Source organism: Cydia strobilella, chromosome 25 (genome assembly GCF_947568885.1).
Source record: "Cydia strobilella chromosome 25, ilCydStro3.1, whole genome shotgun sequence".
NCBI lineage: Eukaryota > Metazoa > Arthropoda > Insecta > Lepidoptera > Tortricidae > Cydia > Cydia strobilella.
In genome coordinates this window covers 1484750-1505174 of record NC_086065.1, presented here as the reverse complement: position 1 = coordinate 1505174, position 20425 = coordinate 1484750, and the positions used below count along the sequence as shown (strand labels likewise).

Sequence of the window (20425 nt, the reverse complement as noted above, 5' to 3'; positions counted from 1 at the left end):
AAAAATTAAAAACTTATAAATAAAAAATTTGCCCTAAATCGTAGTTGCTCGGTAGGGTGCCCATAAGGCTGGCAACCCCATATAATTGCATTGCGCTGTGTATATTATATTGTTGTAAGGCAAAAATGACCATTTTATAACCAGGCATCGTAAACTACGAGCAAAATCCATTGAAATGACGTATGACAACCTGCGGTGGCAGCATGGTTCCATTTTTATCGCCTGTCACTATGCCTGTCACTTTCGCACTTACATACTTGTTAGAACGTGACAGGCATGGTGACAGGTGATAAAAATGGGACAGTGCTACGGCCGCAGTTAGACGTATGAAAACCCTATAGTACTTTAATGGATTTCGCTCGCAGTTTACGATGCCTGCTTATACCTTTTCGTATTTTTTTTCTTCCGTAGAATTGTGTTTTTTTTTATTCAGACCGTTAAAGAGTTACAATTTGAATGTCGCTTAAAACTTACCCAGAATGGGACGAGGCCTTTTTCCTTGTCAGCCAGTATGGCCTCTTCAAGTGCTGCGCCGCGCATGCTCTGATGCTCGTCCGATTCAATGTAGCGCATGCGTACAAGACCTGCGTCATAACATGAACATAAACAAAAGATATGACTCACGCCAGACCGGGCCGGGGCCGGGCCGGAGCTTCCGGCGCTTGGTTTTCTATGGAAAGCACCAGTAGCACCACATGATCATCGATCAGCCGTCATAGAAAATGACATGCCGGACGTCTCGACCCGGGCCCGGCCCGGTCTAGTGAGTCATTTCACATTAAAAGTCATGTTTATTACAGAAGATGTTAGTATGTTAAATGTAGTCAGTACATGACACCCGGGTAGGGCGCATAATGTTATCCTTAAAGATAAACTGTTTTGTTACCACAGGGGGGGGGGGTATCTCACCTTTTTCTTGATGTCTACATCAGTTAAACTACTAGGCCAAGTTTGGTATCGTTTTCGTATAAATCAGGGATGCCGAATTCATTTATGATATGATAGTGACACCATTCCGAAGTAAAAACACAAAAAAATACTTTTTTTAAATTCCCCTTCAGTCTCTTCACCCTTAAACCGCTAAACCAATTTAGTTTACTACTATTATAAATTATAACTTATTACTGTTTTAAGACGAAGCCATGAAAAGAAAGGATATGGAGAGACAAGTATGGCGTCGATCTAGTATGCTGAAACTGATCTTCTCTGTATTATTTTAACTTGAACTCACCGATAAGCCCAGCTTTCTCCACTGACGAATGTGCCTGGTCAGAACAATAGCAGATGAGGTGTCCGAGCAGCTCTGAAGACTGCAGGTCAGGGTTCAGCCTTGAGAGCTCCATGAGCGCCCTGGTGCGCGCTGCTAACAAGCTCACCAGCGTGGCTTCGCTTGCAGTGGTCTAAGAAGAAAAGTAGACGAAGTGTCTTCATTTATATATGAAGGGTACACGGAAAGAACATGTGGTCACTTTTTTCGGAAAATGAGATTTTCATTTCAAAAAGTAGAGCTCTTAATGAACTATTGGTTATATATTTTGCTACCACTGTATAATATATGTAACACAACTATTTTTTTGGTTAAAAAAGACCTGGTCACTGTATTACCATACATTTTGACATGGTTCCAAATTTTAATACCGCGATTACTCAAAATGTTACTTAAGTGACTAGACACGCTCTTTCCGTGTACCCTTCATTTGGGCAAATATGGGCTTTTGCGAGTAGATTGATATGAAAAAGAAAGGTTATGAGGTTAAACATTTACAATTTGAAAAAATTAGATTTGAGTCCTCCTTGTAAATATAATTTATACCTGTATCAGGAGAACCCGTTCTTTCTTTAATGTAAGGTAGGTACATAATATTTTATTCATTCAACTTAAGTCCCCGGCAAGCTCGGCCGATTTCACTTTCCCATACAAACGGAGTTTCGTTCTCATTTTAAAACTACGTGTGGGATTGTAATGAAACTTCGCACTTTTACATGCCTAAGGTATATCTAGGTCTGAAAATAAGTAAAGTTTGTTATGAAAATTGCAAATGCTCGAACATTTCTATGATAAGTAGTTCCTTCTTTATGCATTTTATATCACACTGAAACCGTATTTCAGAAAATATGTTGCCTGTGCCACACACCTGGATAACCCCTCCTCCAGGGCTGTCGTTCTCATAGAGGAAGCATTCAGGTAGGACCAGGATCTTGCCGAGCCGGGTCATGGAGATTACTGTTTGATGAGACTGACCTGTATGACGCCTCCTCCTGGGCTGTCGTTCTTCTCATAGAGGAAGCATTCAGGTAGAACCAGAATCTTGCCGAGCCAGTTCACGGCGATGACTGTTTGATGTGACTGACCTGTATGACGCCTCCTCCTGGGCTGTCGTTCTTCTCATAGAGGAAGCATTCAGGTAGACCCAGGATCTTGCCGAGCCGGGTCATGGAGATGACTGTTTGATGAGACTGACCTGTATGACGCCTCCTTCTGGGCTGTCGTTCTTCTCATAAAGGAAGCATTCAGGTAGACCCAGGATCTTGCCGAGCCAGGTCATGGAGATGAATGTTTGATGTGACTGACCTGTATGACGCCTCCTCCTGGGCTGTCGTTCTTCTCATAGAGGAAGCATTCAGGTAGACCCAGGATCTTGCCGAGTCAGGTCATGGAGATGAATGTTTGATGAGACTGACCTGTATGACGCCTCCTTCTGGGCTGTCGTTCTTCTCATAAAGGAAGCATTCAGGTAGACCCAGGATCTTGCCGAGCCAGGTCATGGAGATGAATGTTTGATGTGACTGACCTGTATGACGCCTCCTCCTGGGCTGTCGTTCTTCTCATAGAGGAAGCATTCAGGTAGACCCAGGATCTTGACGAGCCAGTTCACGGCGATGACTGTTTGATGAGACTGACCTGTATGACGCCTCCTCCTGGGCTGTCGTTCTTCTCATTGAGGAAGCACTCCGGAAGCCCCAGAATCTTGCCGAGCCAGTTCATGGCGATGGTCTCCAGCTCTGTGCCCGCTGGGGATGATGCCTGTTTGAAAAAGAAACCTTAGTTATTTGTGCAACAAGAGAGGAAAGATGGTTTTTCTTGCGAGTGTTGATTTTGAGTCCCGAGAAAGCGAAAGATTCTAAGTTAGAATCTTGAGCGTAGCGAGGGACTCAAAAACACGAGATGTAAAATAACTTTGCTCCCGTGTGACATATAATTTTTCACCTCAGTAGTGAGAACATATTAAAGGTTAAGATGTATTTCGAATTAGGTACACAGAATAATACTTACAAAAACAAAAAAAAAATGTAATAGTAGTATGAAGGGGCAGTTCATGGCCTTCACTAAATTAAAAAGCTACTTTGTTTCACTCCCCCCCCCAGCTAGCAAAGTGACGTCAGCGACGTCATAATGACGTAATTATGGCGTCATAATGACGTCGCTGACGTCATTGTGACGTATAAATGCTGTTAGGGCCGGAGTGACGAAAATAGGCTTGTTCGAGCTGCTGAGGTTCAACATATTTTACGCCACTACAGAGAAATTTGTTTCATATTTAAGGCTATTAGTTCCGTATAGATTATATCTAGTCAGTAGTAAAGTTGGTACATACCCAGGTGAAGCAAAGAACGTTAAGCGCGCTTGACAGCATGTCTCCCATGATGGAAGGGTAGGACGTCAGAGCCGGGAAGTACGCGTGCATATGGGGGGACTGCCAGTGGACCAGCTGAAACAAATTAATGGTTTAAAATTAATTTATTTAATTTATTTATTTCAAAAAACACTTAAATGACTAGGTATACAATATTTTCGCCAACCTGAAGACAGTTTGTTGGCGAATAGTGCGCTCTTACAGAGTACAGAACAAACCGCCCAGGTAGCATTTATACGTCATTATGACGTCAGCGACGTCATAATGATGTCACAATGACATCATAATTACGACATTATGACGTCGCTGACGTCTCTTTGCTACCTGGTATCTACTTATTAGGTTTACTTATTATTTATTTATTAACGTTAAGTTTAAGGCAAAATTAAGAATAATAGTTTTTTTTAATACTGGATCTGTTAGATCGAGGTATTTAAATTATGGCTCGCAAAAGAGTCAAATTCTGTACAATTCTGGCCTGTGAAAACAGAACGAAAAAACAATTAAACTGACCGTGGCTCTAGTATCAAAATTTTTGGAGATACATGGACTTATGGATGACTTACGCTATAACGATCCGGGTCCGTACCGAAGCGTCTGACACTTCAGCGTGCGTAGCCAACGTGCCAATCGTTAACGCTCCGTAGCGTATCGTAGTTATCTCTCTCTATCACTCTTCCATATTAGTGCGACAGTGACGGTTGCGTTTCGTTCGCCACGGAGCGTAAACGATTGCACGTTGGCTACGCACTCAGTTTTCTATAGAAAGCGACACGTGATCACCGATCGACGTCATAAAAAACGAAGTGTCGGAATCCTCGGTCATCTCATTTGACATTCGGGTCTATCGCGAATTTATTTTGTTACCTTTAATTTACCGACGTTTAGACACAGGTTTCACTGGTCGTGGTCGCGGCTAACTGACGTCCCAGCAAAATGTCAAAACAGAGATTTGTGTGACGAAAATTTTATGATAAAGTTTGGGATTATGTTCAAAACGAGAATGTTTTAAATGTTACATCTACGCCTGTATTCTCATCGACTTATTTAAAGACATTGTTCCAAGACTTCGACTGCAAAAGGTCAAACATCAAACATCAAACATTTATTTAGCAAGTAGGCCACAGGGGCACTTTTACATGTAAATTTTTACCAGCAATAAAATTAACCAAAAATTACAAAAAACAATTACAATTATGGAATCAATGAAATATTAGAATACTACTTCGTTAGAGATGTATCCAGTCTCTAAATGTCGAATTACACAAAAAAACTAATAAACAAGGTTATCTGCTTTTATATTTACTCGGGTCATATGCTTAAATAGCACGCGCTGGTTGTGGACATTACTTAGTGACCCAAACCATTTAACTTAATTCGAAGAAACCATGTCGGACCAAGCTAAGGGAGCAATGAAATGTCTTCATGAACGCATGAACGCCCAATTTCTATGAAAATATGACCTTAATATTTCACAAATTTATTTACGTACAAGATATATACAGTGGTACTACGTAAACGAAATTAATAACTAGCTTAAATCTAAATTCGTCGTGACCTTAATTGGGATTTTTCACACTTTATCATGTCAAAGTTAGCTTGGTCTGAGAATAGCGATTTTTATGCTCACCCCAGGCATGATATGCTCATCAACGTCCTTGAAGATGTCATCCCAAGCCTCAGGCTGCACAGGCGGAGTCGCGGGTAACCGCTTGTGCAGGTACCCGGGCTGCACGCTCGGGTACACCTTCCTTTCCCGGATGTTCTCCAAGTAGTCCGCTATGTAGTCTACCATCTCCTTGGCTGTTTAAGAAAAGAAATCAGTTTAATGTGTGTGTGTTTCCATAATCGAATTTAAACTGTTGTGAGACATACTAACATTAAATAATTTCATGTGTGTCGCTACAAGTGTTAGGTGACCCAAACCCAAACACACCACTATGCCCGCCTACAACGATAGCGCAAGACCTCCCCCAACCGGTTTTCTCGGCACGCGCGCAGCGGGCGACTCGGCGCGCGGCAGTACGCAATACACGGACGTCGTAATAACTCCGTAATAGATGGATACAGTCTAAGGAAAGTGCCTCAAAAATCACGAAAATTTCATTCTCGATCAGATAGCACCACTAGTTTTGGCCTACTCTCGTATAGAGGGCGTTGACGGTTTCGTTTGTTATTTAACAATTTTAACGCATATCAGTGAAAGAACATGGGTTAAAATCATATAAAAATAATTAATGCAAATAAAAAAATAATTTATCCACATTTAAATACATTATAACGTATTTTTATAAATCTTCATTTTTAGTTTTAAAGTATGTCGATAGATGGCAGTGAATTTACAGTGGTTACAAAATTTACTATGACAGTACCGCTCTATCTTATTATATGCTCTTTGATTTGATCAACTCAAAGTCAGCTGGCGGAATTGGTAATGCATTGGACCGGCTATCCAAGGATGTGGGTTCGAGTTCCACGTTGGCCAGAGTTAATCATCCGGACATACGAAAGAATTTTTTAACAAGCTGAAACGGAGACCTTCGCTTTCGCTCGGTCAGTTAAGAGCCGCGTAATCTCCAAACATTATTTAAGTTTCTAACTTCACTTGGCCCTTGGTTCCATTTTAAAAGGAAAAAAACGTGAAAAAAACCAACGCAACAAGTGTCCATTGTCCACTTCCTTTCATTCCTTTGAAGAAGCGCTGCGGCTTGAACAGTGTTTCAAGTGTATACGACAAGATTGGAAAGACTTGTGGTCACATGTGCTGGTTCTAATTACAGTGATTCAATAAACATTTATTTACATACAAGATATATACAGTGGTACTACGTAAACGAAATTAATAACTAGCTTAAATCTAAAATAGGCCCTTGAGGCATTGTACCAAGGATGCTGGCGGCATTTCCCCGCTGTATCGCAATGCTGATACGTTGTGCGAGAAAGCCGCCAGCTCTTCGGTCACCAGTTACGTCAACCAGACGCTTCGCGATTTCTGCAAACAACTTATGCGCGCTGGGACCCCATGGACCTAGAGTTTCAACTCCAAATGGAACGAAATGATACTCTCTACCGAGGCTCTTATATTTATTACGTTTTAAAATTTCGGCGCTTTCCGCCGCTCCGCCCGCTTTTACATTAGTCCGTTGGAGGTGGGACGGTGCCAGTGTGTCTACGCAGGTAGCATCCCACACCAACATCCGTCTTCAAGCTCCAAGGAACCAAGGACATCCCATCGGGCCTCTTGCCATCATCTCTGATAATGCCAGTCGGCTCAAGAAGAGCGGGTACATTGATGGTGGCAAGAGACCGACGGATTATGTCATTAAGCGACGCATGTCTTGAAAAACGGCCGGCACTTTTTTGACAAGATAATCCATGGTGTCCCAGTCGGTCCACGTCCGTGCCACAAGAGCATAGGTGTGGCGTACAGTTGGAATTAATATAATTAGTACTCGATTACATTATCGTGAACGAAATAATATTTATTAGAATTTTATTTAAGTACACTGGATTTGATTAAACTAATCCAATCCGAACATAAGTAAAAAAAACCGGCCAAGTGCGAGTCGGACTCGCGCACGAAGGGTTCCGTACCATTACGGAAAAAAAACAGCAAAAAAATCACGTTTGTTGTATGGGAGCCCCATTTAAATATTTATATTATTCTGTTTTTAGTATTTGTTGTTATAGCGGCAACAGAAATACATCATCTGTGAAAATTTCAACTGTCTAGCTATCACGGTTCATGAGATACAGCCTGGTAACAGACAGACGGGCAGACGGACAGCGGAGTTTTAGTAATAGGGTCCCGTTTTTACCCTTTGGGTACGGAACCCTAACAACATAGCTTTTATGATTTTCATTATTGCATGTATGTATGTTATATCTATGGTCCATGGCCCTTAATTTCCTGATTACATGTTATTTAATTTTTAATTTAATTTACAAGTAAGGTACAGGTTCTGTCTGCTTAATGTACCTACCTATGTGTAATTTTCCTATTCCTTTAATTAATTCGTGCAATACCTGTTTATAAAACACTAGCGACGCGCCCCGGCTTCGCACTGGACACATTATAACATTTTATATATTCGCGATTCGTGTCAACATCCCTATTATTATTGAAAGAAAGAAAGAAAGAAAGAAAATACATTTATTTGACGCCACAACATAGTACATAAAAAAAAGAAAAGCATGCAGACAAAAAAACATTTGGACGCCAAAAAGGAATATTGCGAATCGAAACTTATTTAACACTTTTACAAAATCTTAGGATAATAATTCTAAATCGCATATAACATCCGTAACGTCGGAGGTAAAATAATGGAATTTAATCGCGTTAAGGACATTAAATATGTGTACCTACAAAACGCGGGAGTTTTAAATTGTTATAATTATATCATGTTGTTATGTAAATACTTTTGTACCCAATCTATAAGTATTAGCTCCCAATTTGTGCCGCTGTGGCTCTGGCTGTAAGGTACACTTGTCAACATAAATAATAAATAAGTTTTTGGTACAAGCTTTTATCGCTGACTTTACATTTCTTTCCAAATATTCATCGAGACATTTCTAAAAACCCCAAACACAATTAGGTTGCATTGTTTTATCACAGAGTTTCTATGGCCACCTCCTGTCTCCATCATTAGATCAGCTCGATGGTACCATCATATTGCATTATATAGACTATAATAATATATAATAGTAATAATTCATTTATTGCAAGTAAGTTACACTCTACTCTAGTTACAACTCTGGTTAGTAAAACTGAATTCTAAATATTGTATTAGTAATATAATGCATGCAAATTTACAGCTTCATCGAAAACCGGGAAGTGGGTCAAATTTAACTTGCAAGATTTGACCCGTACATACATAGGTACGCTTGTAACAATAATTCTAAATTGATAACTGAAGAATCATAACTCATTTATTACGATTTTAGCGTTCCTTTCATATTCGGTTACAAAGGTTCCACATTTTACAATACAATATCACCCTGGTTCCGTACATTTGTTGAAAGTCCCAGATCACCATAAACGCGACGTAAAGGATTCAATATGGCAAATCCGGCCGATTCGTTTTATCGCTGTAATATCGCTTTATCGCTAAGCGATATATATTGTCAGCTTTATTTAGTGCAAGGCGATATATTGGTAGGGTGGTAGAATAACTATTATCCTGAGCAATTTGTCGTGAGTGAAATTATTTTATTTTATAATATGTATAGTATAGGTATGTGTAGGTACATTAAGTATGTGTACCTATCTTGCGTTTCATCGTAGCGTCAAAACACATTTTAAACCGATCATGAATTCGTTGATCGTGGAGATCGCTCTCCGGCGTTCTCTGTGATGCAAAAATACCCATTAAGACCAAGGGTTTCGTGTATAAGCGAGCGGTCAGGCCGGCCTTGCTGTATGGATCCGAGTGCTGGGGAGTTCGAAAGCAGGAAGAACAAAAAATGCATGTCACCGAAATGAAAATGCTTCGATGGGCTGGGGGTGTGACCAGACTAGACAGGATCCAAAATAGATACATCCGGGGGTCGTTCAAAGTGGCCGAAATACCGCATAAAACGCAAGAAAACCGCCTGCGCTGGTTCGGCCACGTAATGCGCCGAAATGAAGACCACATGACTCGAGAGGTACTGGCCATAGAAGAAGGCAAAAGAGGTAGAGGCCGCCCACCAACCACCTGGATACAGACAGTCCAAAAAGACTTGCTGACGACGGGCTTAACGCCAGAAATGACGCAAAATCGACAAGTTTGGCGAAAAAGTATCAGGAGGGCTGACCCCGAATAGGGATAAAAGCCATAGAGTAACTAACGTGAATTCGTTGATTTAGAAAGATAGAAAATACAGTTATAACGCCACAACATAGTACATAAAAAAGAAAGGCATGCAGACATAAAGAACATTATTTAGTGATTTCATTGAATTAATATTTGCAATTGTTTTTTATACTTAATTGTGGACGATTTATTTTATTGCTTGTATCATGTTGCTACGTACATTTTTGAGTTTGTTTGAGTTGGATGAGTTTTAAACAAAAAAAAAACCTTACTCGTTATATACTTTTTCTAACGTTTTACTTGTTTTATTTATAGATTTGCTCACAATTGGCTTGGTATTTTCCTAATCATGTCTAGTAAACCTTCAAACATGGCAATAATAACGCTAATAACTAATATTAAAACACCAATCAGAGCGGCCATAGAATGACCATTGCTACGTGGTAAGAATATCAATACATTTGTAATTATCAATCACAGATGAATTAGATACCGCATTATGATGCGTTTACAAAGAGTGCGAGGTCACCAGTCATCATACATAGGTCCACCGTACAAATAAATATAAAAAAAGGTTGAAATATATACAGGATGTCCATTGGACAAAGCCGAAATTATATGCATTAGGGTATTTAGAATCAGTATACAAAGTATACAACCGGTGTAGCGGTTACGAAGAAATTTACAAATTACGTTTTTTTACTTTGGAGCAGCCTGTATGTGTTATTAGCTCCTGAGGTAATAAATAGTATGAAACCTTCTTCGACCTTATTGATTATCTTTTGTATTTATGATATTAATAAGATTCTGACTTTTGACAAATGTCATCATTGCCGCACATTTTCTAACAAATTGTCATAAACACTGCCAATGATTAATACAGTAAAAGTACTGACATTGACTGAAGTAGCATGACATATACGACCGTTTTCGTGAAAATACGATGGAAAATAATTATGCACTACATCTTTAACTTAATCATTTCGATTTTGACTAGCCTCCGCCTTCGACTTCGTCCGGGTAAAAGTCTTTAAAAACGTCGCCTTATAATATAAGCGTATGACGTGACATTGTAGGCCAATGACCTTTTATATTAATAATAGACGCGTGACCACGCGTGACGTTCATAGTTGACAAAACTACAATGCAGGCAATATTTAGTAGATGATTGTGACAATCTTGACACATTGGCGTCAGCCGTACGACTTACTCAATATAGGTTCCGGAACCTATATTTGATGGCTCACGATCGAGCACCGGGTGCCATATCTACCTCTCTTTACTTACATCCATGTTGTAGGCAGTATAATAGTATAACTTATTATAACTCGACATCCAGGCTAAGCAGCCAACCGACCGCGTCAGGTCAGATGGGGTTTGTTTGACATAATTATTGAAAGTCATAATGTAATGATTTTCATTATATTAGTCATGATTATCATAATATTATCATTAGTCATACTTCTGAAACCGTTAACTTTTCAGGATTTTCCTCAGGTTATCCTATAGATAGGTTGGGTTAGGTTTGTTTTATGACAATCCTGAAAAGTTACGCGTTTCTGAGAAAAACCAAATTATGACTAACGAAAATGTGGACAAACAATACATTATGATATTCTCTTCGGTTACCGCGATAGTTACTCATGAAATAAAACTATGAAAACGGATTATATCGCGTATATTGAATTTATAATACATCCCGACGTTTCGAACCCTTTACAGCGTTCGTGGTCAACGGGTGTCAGTCGCGTATATTGAATTTAACCCGTTAATATAATCCGTTTTCATAGTTTTATTTCAATACATTATGAATTAAAATTATATGGTAAACAATAGAGACCCGTGTCAGATTGATATAGAGGTCCTCCGGGCTGCCTTGGTAATGCACGCTTGTCCTTTAAAAAATTGCCTGTTCAAAATGTTCAAATTGTACAAATTGTACTCACCCTTCACCCTGAACTCTGCATGCTCCATCTTCGACTAAGAACTTCAGCCCAAATATTCTGAAACAAATAAAACAATTAGTTTAATTAATAATTTCATAAGGGCTCCGTACCCAAAGGGTAAAAAACGGGACCCTATTACTAAGACTCCACTGTCACTCACGTATTTTAAGTATGTCGAGCGTTTTTCGACTTAAAATACGTGAGTGACCCGTTATTAATATATTTAATATGTCTGTGTTTACGGAAGTTATGTCATATGACATATAGATTTTAAAGCTAAATTTTACACTACTGTATGGATAACTTGTGCTCATTTAAAACTTGATTTTACCGCCTATTTAGTTTTATATTAGGCCTAAGCTTAACTTGGCCTCTCCATAAGTAGAGACATGAAGTTTTACCCATAATTGCTTTTACCCAGCTAAATATAAACATTACACATACATACATACATATAATCACGCCTATTTCCCGGGGGGCGGGGGGTAGGCAGAGATCATGGATTTCCACTTGCTACGATCCTGCCATACCTCTTTCGCTTCCTTCACTTTCATAACATTTCATCATTTGCAGGCCCCCCGGAAGATCTGTTTAAATTAACACCTGACGTAATCTCGTGGCTCGGGACCCTGAATGTGGACTTATAATTATCTTATTCAGACTATTATCCAATTTTATAAAGAATGTTTATGTATATACGCCATACGATTAAGTGCTCTTGACCTGGCCTTTCTTCAGGATTTCCCCGATCTGATCAGATAAAGTCCGCCGAGGTCTGCCCCTTCCAACTCCCGTTTCTACCTCTCCCTTATACACTCTCTTTGTTAGCCTTCTTTCACTCATTCTTTCCACGTGTCCAAACCATCTCAACATACCTTTCTTAATTTAAACACTTACTGGTAACTGTGAACAATAACGCATGTGATAAAATTCAGCTGCGTGGAATTCATATTGTGTAGAATCGCGAATAGGGAGAAACAATATTGTGAAAAATTAATGAGTGTGAAGAATAACGCATGTGATAAAATTCAGCTGTATGGAATTCATTTTGTGCAGAATCGCGAATAGGAAGAAAAAATAATGGCATAAACATCGAACAATCCACATTAATGACCCATTTAACCTGTAACTAGTTTACGAGTCACTATTAAATAGAAATTCGGTCTTCGTCACTAATCCGCAGGGCGGAAGCCCTACAAATGCATTATCGATGTTAGCCGAGTACTGTGTAACGTATGAGCACACTAGACGATGACACATACGGTTTAGTACAATATAATGAAGCTATAAAGGTATGTATTCCCCCTGTAGCTAGCTATTAAGTTTTTATTTATCTTAAAAAGCAAAGAGATAGGTGCGGGCTGAAAAACAGCGCTGTGCAGTCGCCTGACCTCCCATTAGCTCGATTCCCTTTACACCCTCAGATCAGGTTGAGACCGCTCAATTGTATTTGTATTTGTATTTTAGGAGTATTCCAGCGTAGCAAAACCGTCTCGTGTGATGCGGAAGGGTCCTGGATTTTCCCCAGGCTACCATCCCCCACACAGTCCTACCGCTCTACTTGCCCTAGTGCAATAGAGCCTAAGTCAGGGTCAATAAAAAAAAAAAAGTCGCCAGACTCGCGGCACAAGCTGAGTCCCGAGCCTATTGTCGCAAATAGCATTTATAATATAAGTTAACTATAACTCTAAATGACATATATATGTATATAGTTAGTTCCTACTTGTATATGTACTTGTATAATACTGCTGTAAGTTAAGCTTATTGTACCTATTACTGTTTTTTTTACTGCGACAATAAATGACTTTTTTTTTATAATAGTTGAAATGAAGTCAACAGATATGGCAAAATTGTAGACTAGACAAGATTTTATTTGGCCCTCGCCATGTTGCGGATTTACAGTGGTGTTATTCATTTTACTGGCAAGGAGACTCTTTGACAACAGACTATCATTTATTATTAAATTGTAAAACGGGATTTAATCGCGTATTTAAGTTTTAGATTTACCCCCCGCTCCCATCCCGTTTTACAATTTATTGATGTGTAGAAATCGTGAAAGTTTAGACTATCTTTTGCTGCATGTTCTCGAGTAAAGCCTGCGCTGCTGCGGGTCAGCTCTGGCCAGCGACAGGATTTTATCCGGCCCACCACCGGTCCTTCAAAATAATTAGTAGGTATATGACCCACAAAATAATAAAAACGCATTTTTGCTGCAATTCTGATACCTTCTCTGAAACTTAAAGTTTCTGGCCCCCATGTACAATGTTTGCCCACCACTATAACTATATAGGATAACGATGAGCAACATTCGTATCCATGCGCACGCAGTCGCAGGCAACAGCTAGTGTATAAACCCGTTTAGACCCGGGTATGTCCTTAAACTACGTCCAAAAGAGAGGTATGGGCACTGTAAATGAATATCATCTCGCTTTGTGTGGTAGGGCACAGGACAGCGGATGTCATTCCAGATCTAGAGCAGAGCCCAACTGGTGAAGTACTTCCACAGAAAACCGAAGCCAAATAACACTAGACCCTACTCATAGTGTTGTGTTCCTGCCGGTGAGTAAGGTTGCCAGAGCTCGAGGGAGGAGTGTTAGGGTCGGCAACGCGCATGTAACTCCTCTGGAGTTGCAGACGTACATGTGCTACGGTTGATTAACATCAGGCGGGCCGTATGCTTGTTTGCCACCGACGTAGTATAAAAAACTAGCATGCTAATTTTGGCACCGTTTTAAAAGTAACAAATTATAACTAGAGTAAGTATTTAAAGTAGGTATATTTTTTCCTAAAGTCACCCCATTTTATGGTACTGGCAAAATAATATGTTGTACAGTCGCCATCAGATATATCGGAGCGGCCAAGGTGCTCAAAAATATCTGAACACGCACTCTAACGCCTTGACAATAGAGTGCGTGTTCAGATATTTGTGAGCACCTTGGCCGCTCCGATATATCTGATGGCGACTGTACTTAATCTTTCCTGTATGATGATGGGTGTTGGGAGGCTAGAGCTTACAATAAATAGAAAAGGTCGCGTTCTCTATAAAATAAATAAAGGTGTTTTAATAGATATATTTGATTGATTGTGACGTATGGCTTTTTATGGAACTGGACCTTTTCAAGGCATTTATGGATGGTATAGAAAGGATGCCAATCTCTTATGGCAGAATTGTTGCAAAAGTGACCGCTTTCAGCTTGCTTTCAGCTTTAAATAATAGTTCCTAATCTCTCCGGTGGCGCTAGTTAGGCTCTGGGACATGAGTATAAAATGAACCAACAAATAACCCGACCAAATTACGTAGGTTGTTTTTGGTAGTATTTCGGTGTATGGTGGCGCCGCCTAATTACTGTTTTTTGATGGACACTTTTCATACATAGAGATTTTGCTCCTTTATATAGTCTCCATGAAGGCATTATTGACTTTAGATCTTAAACCTTTTTATCGTTTCTATTATATGTTGGTTTTCTAAAAAACCGGCCAAGTGCGAGTCGTACTCGCGCACCGAGGGTTCCGTACTTTTTAGTATTTGTTGTTATAGCGGCAACAGAAATACATCATCTGTGAAAATTTCAACTGTCTAGCTATCACGGTTCATGAGATACAGCCTGTGACAAACAGACGGACAAAAGGACAGACTGACAGCGGAGTCTTAGTAATAGGGTCCCGTTTTTACCCTTTGGGTACGGAACCCTAAAAAGGTGTAAGAAATATTGTCTTCAGATTAAATTCCGTAAAAAAATGTATAAATTATTTTAAAGAATAAGAAATTCGGTCATAAAAAAATAATTGTTAAAAAATGCCGATTGTAATTAACATCACATAATAGTTATTTTCACCTCACTCGCTCGGAAAACCTCAGTTTATAGAGCGAAATCTGCGTGCAAAAGTCTATTTTATCCGCTAGCGTGCAAAAGTCATTTGAATTTCGAACACGATGAATATGTGTGCTTTCCTCTTATTTATTTTGTTTGGATTTGAGTGTGTTTTAAATGTGATATGTTAAATAGAGGGCAAAATTAAATATGATTATTTTGATATTTTTCGTTTTTTTTTTCTTGCTTCTCGCAAAGTTGTGTGTTCCGCACGGCTACAAAATTATTTGGCGTCTCGTGTCTTGAAAGCCTCGCTACGCTCAGGAATCTATCTTTGAACCATTCGCTTCGCTCATGGTTCAATCTTAGGTTCCTTCGCTCGCTCAGCTTTCAATTTCAATACTCACGCCAAATAACCACTTTGCAGCCTTGCATAACATATTTTACAGGGGGGCAAAGTTGTCGTTTAACCGCTCGTGATATTGATACCCGAGCAAGCGAACAATTCCAAAACTGAACCACGAGCGTACCGAGCGTTGCGAGGGTTTCAAGGCACGAAGGTTAAACTTTTTTTGCCACCGAGTGAAACACAAAAATTTTCACCACACATTGGTGTGTGGTGGTCGCATTGGCGAGGAAAATACTAAACGTAAAATATCAAACAAAATCAAACTTCGTACTCGTTAGTATCCCCCAACCAAACTGACGACCGGGGTTGTAAAACTTCTCATTCATGCTTACGTGATCATGGCAAGACTGAGAGAGATAGATATATGACCTCGGTCCTCAGTTTGGTTGACGGATTGTATAGTGCGAGCGAGATGTATAGAAAGTTAATTACGTAGACGTAACCGTATAAAGTCTGCATCTTTTCAAATGACTTTTTCGTCTCAGACGGTAATCTGTTAAACAAAATCCTTTGTTCCTTTTGAGTGTGCGGTCGCTCATTGTGTACCATTGAGCCTGAGCGCGTGCTACGGCGCGTGCTATTGTCAGACAATGGTACACAATGGGCGACCGCACGCAGAAAAGGAACAAAGGCTTTTGTTTAACAGATTACCGTCTTAGACGAAAAAGTCATTTGAAAAGATGCAGACTATACCTATGTCAGAGTTTTGAATGATTCACGGTTAGTTTCACTAGACTTATATTGACTCATAAATAATATAAAAGGTAATCACGGTCTATATCCCGGTCAATATAAGTCTAGTATACCTATGTCAGTTTTGACAGTCAGTGACTCATGGTACGAGTACAGCCCCAGGCTGTCAAGCGCCGCAAATACAATAATAATAATATAAGTGTATTGTAATATAAGTGTAATTGTATATGAAATAAAACTATGAAAACGGATTATATCGCGTATATTGAATTTATAATACATCCCGACGTTTCGAACTCTTTACAGCGTTCGTAGTCAACGGGTGACTGAGGAAAAATTACAAAGTGCAAAAATACCCACATACTAAAATAATGAACAATCATAGACTACAAACTTTAAGGCTGGTTGTACATGCAAAATCGGTTCATAAGGCTAGTTATACACTACAATTATTTCCAAGGAAAGATATATATATATACGCGATAAAAAACATGGATAAAGCAAATCACTCAATCAAGTTTGATAAGCCTCTGGTTCTTGCCAAGGAGAAGCGTTACATACCCAGAATGCTGCGCGAGGCCATTGAGATTAAGAAATATCCAAACTTTAATAGGGAAGATGACTTTTCTCTACCACCAGCTTGGGATCCTGTAGTCCATCTGATAAAGGAGCAAGCGAGACATAGACTGTGAGACCTTAGTGTTGGATGATGCTGGACATTCTGATGTTTTGAAAAGATGTGTCCCGCCGAGTTTGTTGCCGGTCCCATATTGGGATACCCTCCTACAATTTAGGAGGGAAATAAATCTTCTCGGGTCAGTGGTGTAGGGTTGGAGCCGGCGTAGTTTTTTATCGCGTACATATATATATCTTTACTTGGAAATAATTGTAGTGTATAACTAGCCTTATGAACCGATTTTGCATGTACAACCAGCCTTAAAGTTTGTAGTCTATGATTGTTCATTATTTTAGTATGTGGGTATTTTTGCACTTTGTAATTTTTCCTCAGTCACCCGTTGACCACGAACGCTGTAAAGAGTTCGAAACGTCGGGATGTATTATAAATTCAATATACGCGATATAATCCGTTTTCATAGTTTTATTTCATGAGTAACTATCGCGGTAACCGAAGACAATATTATGTAATTGTATATGTTTTCTTTTACCAATAAAGTACTGTATCACTGTATAATGTCTGTGAAGTTAGCATATCAAAGTCTAGCAGTTCACGTTTTTATTGGAGTGAGGGCTAACGCGTATGAATTCGCCGCTAGGGGCGCAGCGCTAGTGTAGATGGTGGTCTTTTCCATAGTTCGAAATGTCAAATGTCACTTGTCACTTCAATGACTGACAGCTGTTCTTTAGTCTTTTTGACCACCATCAACAGAGGCGCCCTCCCAGACTACCGAACATTCTCCTCACGTGTGAAAGTCAAAAACCGACATTGGCAACATGGAGACTATATAAAGGAGTCGAATCTCTATGTATGAAAAGTGTCCATCAAAAAACAGTAATTAGGCAGCGCCACCATACACCGAAATACTACCAAAAACAACCTACGTAATTTGGTCGGGTTATTTGTTGCCTTATATGGTTCATGTTATAATCATGTCCCAGAGCCTAACTAGCGCCACCGGAGAGATTAGGAACTATTATTTAAAGCTGAAAGCGGTCGCTTTTGCAACAATTCTGCCATAAGAGATTAGCATCCTTTCTATACCATCCATAATTGGAAAATTCACCCCGTGCAAAATTGCGGGGAGTAAAAGCCAGATAGGATAAAAAAAAAACAGAGGCGCCAACTGGTGAGCAAAAAAACGATAGCCCTCGTTCTTGACGAATGAGTATGAATTTGCGGCGGTTGCAACGTTTTCGTAGGGCCCATGGTCGTCTGACAGTGACACCAAAAAATTAGTCAGTGTCAGTTCGGCTGATAGGCATCTCAAGTGATAGGGCGAAGAGGCTAAGACCGTTTTCACATTGTCCGATCCGATATCGGTAGTAGAATCCTACATCCGCGTAGTCCGGCAGCGGGGGCGCGCCCGGGCGCCGTCTTTAGCGGTCACCGCTTATCCTATAGGTATAGATAGGTTAGGTTAGGTTTGTTTTATGGCACCACCACAGAATGGGCCCCAATAGGCAACGCTGACGGGGTATCGGAAGTTGGCAGCCGCGTTCCCGAAACCCCGTCCAAAAGCGAGCGGTGGAACACCCCAGGGGTTTTAGTCCGTGTGAGTCGGACATACCCACTCGGCTTCTCCCGGGCCGGGTGGGATCCATAACGGATTTCCCCTAGGTCAAAAAAAAAAAAAAAAAAAAAAAAAAAAAAAAAAAAAAAGGTTTGTTTTATGGCAATCCTGAAAAGTTACGCGTTTCTGAGAAAAACCAAATTATGACTAACGAAAATGTGGACAAACAATTATGACTTAAAATTTATGGGAAACAATAGAGACACCAGAAAAGTACCTACAATTTAGTCAGCCTCATTCTAAATGCTTAGAGCCGTCAGTAAACATCAAAAGATCTGACTTTGGGGCATTCACAATTCGAGTAACGTTATGAAAATATAAATATAATATTTGTTTTGGCACGAACCCCAGTTAAACCATTTTAAACGAAACTGCGGAAATTTTTAAGCCAAAAATACTATTTCCTCATATACCTATACAGGCTGACCTTAGCTATTGGACAAACCCTGAACACCCACGTAGGGTTACTTCTCAGGAATGCTCTAACGTTAATATTTTTTTTATAAGAACAAAAGATAAAAAAATAAATTTTCAAACAAGTTATTTCCAATAATCGACAATTTAAAAAAAAAATGCGGCAATTATGACATTTGTCATAAGTCAGAATCTTATTAGTTTCATAAATAAATGGATAATCAAAGAGGTCGAAGAAGGTTTCATACTATTTATATTACCTCAGGAGCTAATAACACATACAGTCTGCTCCAAAGTAAAAAATCGTAATTTGTTAATTTCTTCGTAACCGCTACACCTGTTGTTATAATACTTTGTAACTGATTCTTAATACCCTAATGCATATGTACATTTCGGCTTTGTCCAATGGCTAAGGACATCCTGTAGATAAATTGGATCTAGAAACATCAGCATCAAAATAGACCAATCGTCATATTGAATACAATATTACGCAAAGATTTCAATATTATATATTATATTCTAGCTGCAATATTATACAGGGTGTCCCTAGCCATTGGACACACCCGAAATGTACACATGCATTAGGGTATTTAGAACCAGTATCAGTATACAAAGTATTATAACAAATTAACAACCGGTGTAGCGGTTACGAAGGAATTAACAAATTACGATTTTTTACTTTGGATCAGCCTGTATGTGTTAGTAGCTCCTGAGCTGCTAAATAGTATAAAACCTTCTTCGATCTTTTTGATTTTCTTTTTTATTTATGACACTAATAAGATCAATTGAATTTAAACTGTTGTGAGACAAACTAACATTACTTCAATGTAACACCTATGTACCGTGTCTTATGAAAATAAATGAATAATAATAATAAATAATAATTTAACGGTTTCATGTCGCGCGAGTGACTAAAACAAGTGAGTCTAAACCGTGAAATTATTTAATACTAATAAGATTCTGACTTTTGACAAAATTTTGAGTTTATTTCAAACGATTCAGCCCCTCGAAATGTTTTTTTTTTTGTTTATTTGGCAGTTTTTAACAAATTCAACATAATTTTCATTTAATTTAACTAGGTATTCATCATTATAATATATTAAATATACGCATTAAAATATACTTTTCTATAAAAGTACCTATGTACTCAAATAAATTAGAAATATTGTTTAACTTTTTTTTGTTACTTATAGATTGCACAATACAAGCGCAAACGGACTATTAACCTAAGGCATTCTCTACCAGTCAACTTAGAAAAATTGCACTTACCTCTTAAACACCAAAAAGGCGCGGAAACACAATATAGTTTTAATGTAACTTTTTAATTTTATTTTTTTATAATTAGTTCGTGACAGCGGCAGTGGACTGGTGGCCGGATGGCGTCTCTGTCGCTTATATAGGGGTGGCTCTTACTCGACAAGTTGATCGACTTATCGGTCGATAGAATGGATGTTATAGGCGGTAGCGGATTG

The 20425-nt window shown here is 39.2% G+C and overlaps 1 protein-coding gene across 1 annotated transcript in view; it reads right to left on the bottom strand.

Annotated features, from left to right (window-relative positions):
• LOC134752957 (histidine decarboxylase-like) overlaps positions 1-20425 on the bottom strand; it is a 36867-nt gene extending 16442 nt beyond the window's left edge. Inside the window, exons 1-7 of the mRNA XM_063688738.1 lie at positions 20223-20425; positions 11377-11433; positions 5266-5438; positions 3597-3710; positions 2903-3025; positions 1232-1400; positions 475-584 (exon numbers count right to left, since the gene is read on the bottom strand). Of these exons, the coding sequence (XP_063544808.1) occupies positions 475-584; positions 1232-1400; positions 2903-3025; positions 3597-3710; positions 5266-5438; positions 11377-11404 (717 nt within the window). The 5' untranslated portion in view covers positions 11405-11433; positions 20223-20425. The remainder of the gene's footprint in view (positions 1-474; positions 585-1231; positions 1401-2902; positions 3026-3596; positions 3711-5265; positions 5439-11376; positions 11434-20222) is intronic.